At 47.7% G+C, this 7644-nt stretch overlaps 1 protein-coding gene across 1 annotated transcript; it reads right to left on the minus strand.

Moving 5' to 3' along the window:
- Nucleotides 1-5978: 5978 nt before the first annotated feature.
- Nucleotides 5979-7025, minus strand: PTAFR (platelet activating factor receptor; the record flags this gene model as incomplete). Its single annotated transcript, XM_079546034.1, has 1 exon — nt 5979-7025. The coding sequence occupies one exon, from the start codon at nt 7023-7025 to the stop codon at nt 5979-5981; it is 1047 nt and encodes a 348-aa protein (XP_079402160.1).
- Nucleotides 7026-7644: the final 619 nt, after the last annotated feature.

Consider the following 7644-nt stretch of genomic DNA (forward strand, 5'->3'; position numbering starts at 1 on the left):
ACAGAAAATATCAAATCCTCAGTTCCCTTCAGGCCCTCAGAAATTTCCCCTGCGCCTCCATCCTGACAGGCCCTTGTCCATTTGCAGGGCAGAAATTTTAAATATTCCTATTTCTGACAAATAAGGATAGTGGCACTGTGTTACTCGTGTCCATCCTCAAGTAACAACTGCTGTAAATCCAGAACCTTGATGCATAATGTGGCTCACACAAAAACAGACTACTTTCAGGTTCTTCATTCACTTAAAAACCACAGCAGTATGTGTACCATTTATAGCTGTCCTTCAGTACATGGAAGCCAGGACACACTACACTTAATTTGCTGGAGAGATACTCCAACTCCTTAACACATGGAAGCCCTTTTAATAAAGCAGAGACATAATCAATTCAAAACCTACCCCAACATCTCAACTTCTACCAGGCAGAACTTTGAGAAGCTATAAATCCTTCAGAAGTCAGTAATTACTTGGGAATTATTACAAAGTTGCACACATCTGTGATAGGGAAGTGACAGTTTTGCAATTGTCTGTCCCATAAACCAACAACACACGGTTACCAAGGTGCCACAACTGCCACTGACGTTGCATGGGAGAGCTGAGATACAGGCAAAAGGCACAGAAGGACGCCGTGCACTACTTCCAGTGGCCTGTGCACTGCTAGACCTTCACCTCAGCTCCCTTTTGAAGGTTACAAGTGAGAATGCAGCTGCCTGAAGTTGGCTGCGTGGTAAAAACTGGACTGCAGAACTGCATAAGCACAAATAACACCTGGAGATCATTTAAAAAATCACAAAGGTTAATAGGTACACAGTTAGGTATGTGGGCCCGTAGCTTTGCAAACTGAGCAAATTAAATAATCTTTATGCATTTTTTAAGCTGTCAATTATGAAAACAGTGACTGGAGGCATGCAAATTGCTGTGATTCTAAACAAAAGCCTATCCCATTTGGTACAATGAATTCAGGATAATCTGCAAAAAGTCATGGAACCAAATAACCAAGGCAGATGACAACTGTACATATCTTATCCTAATAGCAAATATGATTGAGTTTTAATTGCAGGCTGGAAGTTACCAGGCTACAGACTAAGTGCATCACAAAACCAGAAGTAGAGCTAGCTCCATACAGAAAAAGAGGCCTGGTATGACGATCCATCTGACTTGCTAGAGATACTCCACATCAAGGACTAGCTTCAGTTGGAAGCAATTTAGCCTCACCACGCAGTAGAAGCCAAATAAGGCACTCTACTGCAGAGCTGGCTCCACATAAAGCTTCAGCAATTCTGCACAGCAAGCGTAGAGCACCTTGCCCAGAGAAGTGGTGGATGCCCCATCCCCAGAGGTATTCAAGGTTAGACTGGCTGGGGCTCTGAGCAACCTGATCGAGCTGTAAATGTCCCTGTGCACCACAGGGGAGTTGAAGTAGGTGATGACCTTTAAAGAGCCCATCCAACTCAAACTATTCTATGATTCTACAAACCAGGAACATCAAGAAGCACGGATCTGAGTCCAACGCAGCTATGAAGCCCAGCTGATCACGGCACTGCCAAACCCAAACACATCCTCTTGGATGTATCTACACAAGCTCTGGTGCGAGCCCATACCAAACCCATCCAGACAAAAATGTGCAGGTATGTTTACAGATAAGAATGCACCCAGACAGTGCCAACAAAGCTGGTAACAGGGCTGAAGAGGTGACCTACGAGAGGCTGAGAACACCTGGGTTGTGCAGTGTGGAGAAGACGAGGCCAAGAGATGGCCTCAATGGTCCCTGCAGCTTCCTGGGGAGAGGAGGTACAGAGGAAGGTGTTGGTCTCTTCTCTCTACAACCAGTGGCAAGACATGTGGGAAGAGCACAAAGCTGCACAAGGGAGGTTCCAACTGGACATTAGGAGAAATTTCTTCTCCAGGAGGCTGGTCAAACACTGGGACAGGCTTCCTAGCAGGGTGGTTGATGTCCCATGCCTGCTGGTGTTCGATAGCATTTGAATAATACCCTCAATGGTATGCTTTAACTTTTGGTTAGCCCTCAAGTGGTTGGGCAGTTGGATGAGATGATCTCTGGGGTGACCTCACTGCTGCCTTCCCGTACGTATTATTATAAGTACTGATAAACAAGATGGAAATTGACTTTCTATATGACATGACAGTGATAGGTCAAGGGGGAGCCGTTTTAAATCAAAAGAAAGGAGATTTAGGTTAGATATGAGGAGAAATTCTTTGCTCAGTGGGTGGTGAGGCACTGATACTGCTGCCCAGAGCTGTGGATGCCCCATTCCTGGAGATGTCCCAGGCCACGGATGGGCCCTGGGCAGCCCAATGTAGTGGGTGCACTCAGCCCATAGAAGGGGTTTGCGCTGGGAGGTTTTGAGATCCCTTCTAACCCAACTATTCTGTGATTCTGTTACCAATACGGTCCTGTCCAAAGGAACTATTCTATTAATTGACTCCCTGCAAAGCCACCACAGGCTAAGCAAGGCTGCCTTGAGCTGGAGCTCCACACGGCTGATGGCCTGGCAGACGATCCACGAGGCCCAGGTGCACCGCAGGCCGTGCTCCCCGGTTACCTCACAAACCGTTCCTCACTCCCGAGCTCAGGGAGCCGGACAGCCTCTTCCCACGGCTCTCGGATGCTCCCCAGCGCCCTCAGGAGGCACCGGGACTCCCAGGAGCACCACTCCGGGCCGGGCCAGCGGTACCCCGCGGCCGAGTGCTGGGCTCTAACCCGACGCCATCGCCCGAGCGGCCCCGGGCATCCCCTCAGGCCCGCGGGAAAGGCGATAACGGAGCCACGCGCTCCTCGCGCTCCTCGCGCTCCCCCGAGCCGCGGCCCGTTGGGCCTGAAGGGCCGGAAAGGCGACGGGGATGAACGGCAGAGGCCCCGCGTAGCGCAGCCGGGCGCGCTCGACGATCTCTTACCGAGAAGCGGCCCCACAGCCGCGCCCGGGAACGCGTCCCGCATCCGACATGGCAGCGGCAGCCCCACGGCTCCACTGCCGCAGCACGACCCGGAAACAGAACGCGGCTGCGCCGGAAGTGGCGTCACCGCCACCCGAGGGCCGAGGCCGTGCTCGCCAGGGGCGGCTGAGGGGAGGCGGGGCTTGGCGGTCCTTGGCGCTGTGCCGCTCTTCTGTCTTTATTTTCTCTTGGTACAGGCGTTGCGATTGCAGTTACGTGAAATAACTTGTCGCTTTTCGGCCTGAGTGTTAAAGCCACACGGTAGGCTTCTTGTGGAAAACTTCCTGTGTGTGTAGGTCACCGGTTGGGGGTTTCCTCAGGTTTGCTTCTTGGCAGCTTAAACGTGCTTCAGAAGTTGTGGGGTTTTTTAGCAGGTCAAAACTTGCTGCGTTTGCTTCAGTGTCACCTTTTGTGATGATTCATGTGGTGATAGAAAACAAAAACACCAAAAGGAACATGAATATGCCATCACATCAACTTTGTGTGGTATCAAAGCATTTAAGTGTAAATACAGAAAGATGAGAAGAAAAGAGACCTTAATGGCAACACATTTGGGAAACACGCTTTATTTAGAAGAACATTTGAGGATTCCTTTCATTGCAAATCAAAACTCTGTCCTGCAACACTGCTGTAGAACAAGTAATTCCAGGAACAGAAGTAGAAGGTCAAACTTCTTTTAAAATGCCTTTTTGCTGACTTAGTTATTGCAACATAATCTCGTGAAGAGTCCTCAGAATTCTTTCACTGTTTAACCTTTCCCTTAGAAGCAAGTTTACATTTGTTCTGTTGATCTCCCACTTGCCTTACAGTTGGTTTCTGTGGAGTATTTGCCTTCTGTGTGTATTTGCAAACAGTAAGTAACCCAAACTATACACTCCACTGCAAGTTTCCCAGCAGTCTATAGAAGACCATAAACTTACACATTTCTACATAAAACAATCCCTTTCCATTTCCTCCAAGAGTTGCCAAACTCGATCTGTCCAGTGCTTTAGCAGCTGTGAAGCAAGATCTACTGACATGTGGGGTGGTGAGGAGAAGTTTTTCCAACCAGAATGTGCCGTCTCTCGAGGGCAAAATACAGAAGCACATTCCTCCAGCTCCCAGGATTTAGGCTTTTAGATGAAGTATTGTGATCCTTGCTATGCACTGTGTGACTGCGGATACGGAGCAAAGCTTTGAACATGGCCGAGGGACCAGGGAAAAGTCTCTGCGAAATGATGCCAGCAAGTATTCTTTGTGAGTGACCATACAGAGCACAGAACCAAGAGGGAACGCATTTGGCTTGTGATCACATTCTGCCCACTGCCTGGTACAGGAGTGCACAGCTCACCATCAGGTGTGGCATTAAAAAGAAAAAAACATTTTAATTCCTTTGCTCATTTACACACATAAGTGCAAAAGCTGCTCGAGGAGCTGCAGGAGATACAGCTGAAGGACACCCATCTTCACTGAAACATAGACAGGTCTGATAGGTCTGTTGGTCCTATATTTGGAAAGCTCATCTTTCACCTTCTCCTCATAACTGGTGGGCATACGAAGGCTGCTGACAACATGTATAAATCAATAATATTGCCATGTCAGATAGACTTTTCTTGTATTACCACCCAGACTCTCCCATGCAGTTTGAGGAACCAAAAAATGATTGTTAAAAACAAGTAGCTTCCCTTCCTTGCCCTGCCCAATTTCCTGTGCTGGATTGAGTAATTACAGTCAGAAAAAGAAACCTCAACTGTCTCATGACTTGTAACAGAAATGGGCACCCCTGGAAAACTACCCTGGGGCCCTGCTGGCTGCTGCCAGCCCTGAGTGAGGAGTCTCAAGTCTTTCACAATTGCATTACTTACATCTCTGCAAAGTGCACTGCATCACTATGCATCACCGATTTACTCAGAAACCCAATACTTCATTTGTGGTAGATTATCAAGAGCCAGTCAGCTTCTTTTCTTCATAGCAGAAATAAAAAGGCTAGAGGAAGGACAGCGCACAGTTGCTTTTTACAATCCTCATTTAAATAAATAAGAACAAAGATAGAGAAGCATTTGAAGTTTTTTGTCTTCTCCTAATAATGCCCCTGCTGACAGCAGTCTTCTGTTACCCAGAGCATCCAAAATGAGGTGGGATCTCCACAGGCACAAAAATACCAGCCAGCCAAAATCTGAGTGCAAGAGGCCACTTACTTTCCAGTTCTGCAATCATACAAGAAACCAGAGGGCATGCAGCAGCCCCCTCTGAGGAGCTGATTTGGGATTGGGGCTGAGGCACTGCCAATTTCTCTTCCTTGTGTTGTCTTTGTCCAGTGACTTGTCTGATACAAAAGCTGTGAGCAAAGACAGTTCAGAACAGCTGCTCAGAAATGTTACTTGATTATGGTAGCAGCTCAGCACGTTCCACCAGGCTGTTTAGAAGTCTTACAGCTCTGATACTGGACTTTTCCTGGAAGCTGAGCAGGCAAAGGACCAGGCATGGTACTACCAGGGCTGACATCATGTATAATTTCAGTGTACTTTGCTCGTTGCAGACATTCGCTGCATTTCTCTCAGTAAAAGCAGATTGCCTGAGCTGCTCTCAGTGCCCACAGCACAGACAGAAGGTGGTTTTCTCACAGATTTTTACAAGTTTCAGTGCTGCCAGTTGAGAGCGATAGAAGAAATCATAGAATGACAGAGGTTGGAAGAGACATCTGAGTCCATCTGGTCCAACCCCTGCTTCAGAAGGGACACCTCTTGCCCAGCACCACATCCATGTGGCTTATGAAGATCTCCAAGGAGGAGATTCCCTGGGCAACCTGTGCCAGTGCTCCGTCAGCCTCACATTAAAGAGTTCTCCCTAATGTTCAGGGCAAACCTCCTGTGTTCCAGTTTATGCACACTGCCTCTTGTCCTGTCACAAACGGGTGTTCATTCTTCTGTCTTACAGGAAAAATGGAAAGTAATATTCTGGCCCTGTCGTGTCCCTCTGTGCCTTCGTTTGAGAAAAGATGAGGGACTCATTCAGCACCTCAGCCTCTGCAATCAAAACCGACTGACCTAGAACCCAATGGCGTCCTCCTGGTGAATGGTGCCCTCAATCACCGTATCTGTGGTTTGCCTGGAGCACTTGCGGCTCCCTTTCATGCTTTTCAGATTTTGTGATACGTGCTTTTGGAACTTCTTGGTGAGGAAGCAGTAGATGACTGGGTCCAACACGCAGTTCATACTCAGGAGGCACAAAGTCACCTGGTGAGCATCGTTGAGCTGCTGGCGCAAGCGACAGTTTTCCTTCTTCCATTGCTCCAGAACAGTCAGCGTCCAGGGCAGGTCCACAATGTGATGAGGCACAAAGCTGATGATGAACACAACCAGCACAGTGCAAACCATCCAGAGCGCCCTTTGCTTTACATGAGCGTTCTTCCGCTGCTGCCCTGATTTGGAGAACAGGGTCCTGATAATGATGATGTTCCAAGCTAGGATAAATAGGAAAATGATGTAGAAAAGGGTGCAGATGATGACATGAATGGCAAGAACCGGTGTAACATTGCCAGTAGAGTCATAGCGCTCAAAGCAACGCGTATAATTATTTGAGCCAATTTTCTCCACATTCGTATTATCATCAAAAAGATAATACAAAGCACTGCCCACTGTTATGATCCAGATGGCTGCTGAGAGAAAGATACCCCTTCTCTGGGTGGTAAACTGAGCTGCTCTAATGGGATTCGTCACAGCTTGGTAACGGTTGTATGTAATGACCATCAGGAAGGCAACAGAAGCGTAGGTGTTCACGAAAAAGAAACAGCCAGCCACATTACAGAGGAACTTGGGCATGATCCAGTCCCCGTGGTGGTGATAGTAAACAATCCACAGTGGCATTGTAACCAGGAAGAGCAGGTCAGCTACTGTCAGGTTCAGCATAAATATCTTGATTTCATTGAGCTTCTTGGTGGAGTAAATACGGCTGAAAATCCAGAGCACGTAGCAGTTGGCGACAAAGCCCAGAATGAAAATGATGCTGTAGAAAACAGTGAAGAGGCTGTAGCGAAACTCAGAGTCTATTGGGCACACATTGCCTGCAGCATCATCTTTGCCCTCTCCAGACATCGTGCTGTTGAGTGGATACGTGTGAATCACGATTTCCTGCTGTAGCTTTTCTTCTTGCCTGAAAATAAGAAGCATAAAATGAGCTGATTGGTGTTGTGCCACTGCTAAGCCAAAGCCCAGCTTTCAACTTCGGCAGTCTGGAACCACAGGTGTTTTGCCCTGTGCCCTCGTTCAAGGCTCAGGCACCTGCTCTGCCCCCTTGGGTCCTGCCATCTATCCCATTTCCACACCATACTTTCCTCTGGGTCTTCATCCAGTGTTTTTTGCTACAGTGCTGATCTCAGATCACCAATCTCAAAAGACTTCTGCATGAAGGTTCATATAACAGGTAAAGCCTCTCTTACTCTCCTCCCAGCTACACAGACTGAGCTTCTTCATCTTTTACTACCGGCATGCAGCGTTTTCTTGATTCTTAACTGCAGTTCTCTTTCTTTAAAGCCTGCCTGTTTTTGGCTGTGCCCTCATTCTGAATTCAGGCTTTTCTCAAATCGATTTGGCTCTTTTTTCCCCCTATCATTCCTGCATCAAATGCAATTGGAGCAGCAGCAGTTCTGTGCTTTCCACTGAAAGTAACTGACAGTCACTAAAGAGATGCCTTCAGGATTTTAGCATTACCAGT

This window comes from Tetrao urogallus, assembly GCF_951394365.1.
Source record: "Tetrao urogallus genome assembly, chromosome: 23".
In the NCBI taxonomy this organism is placed as follows: Eukaryota; Metazoa; Chordata; class Aves; order Galliformes; family Phasianidae; genus Tetrao; species Tetrao urogallus.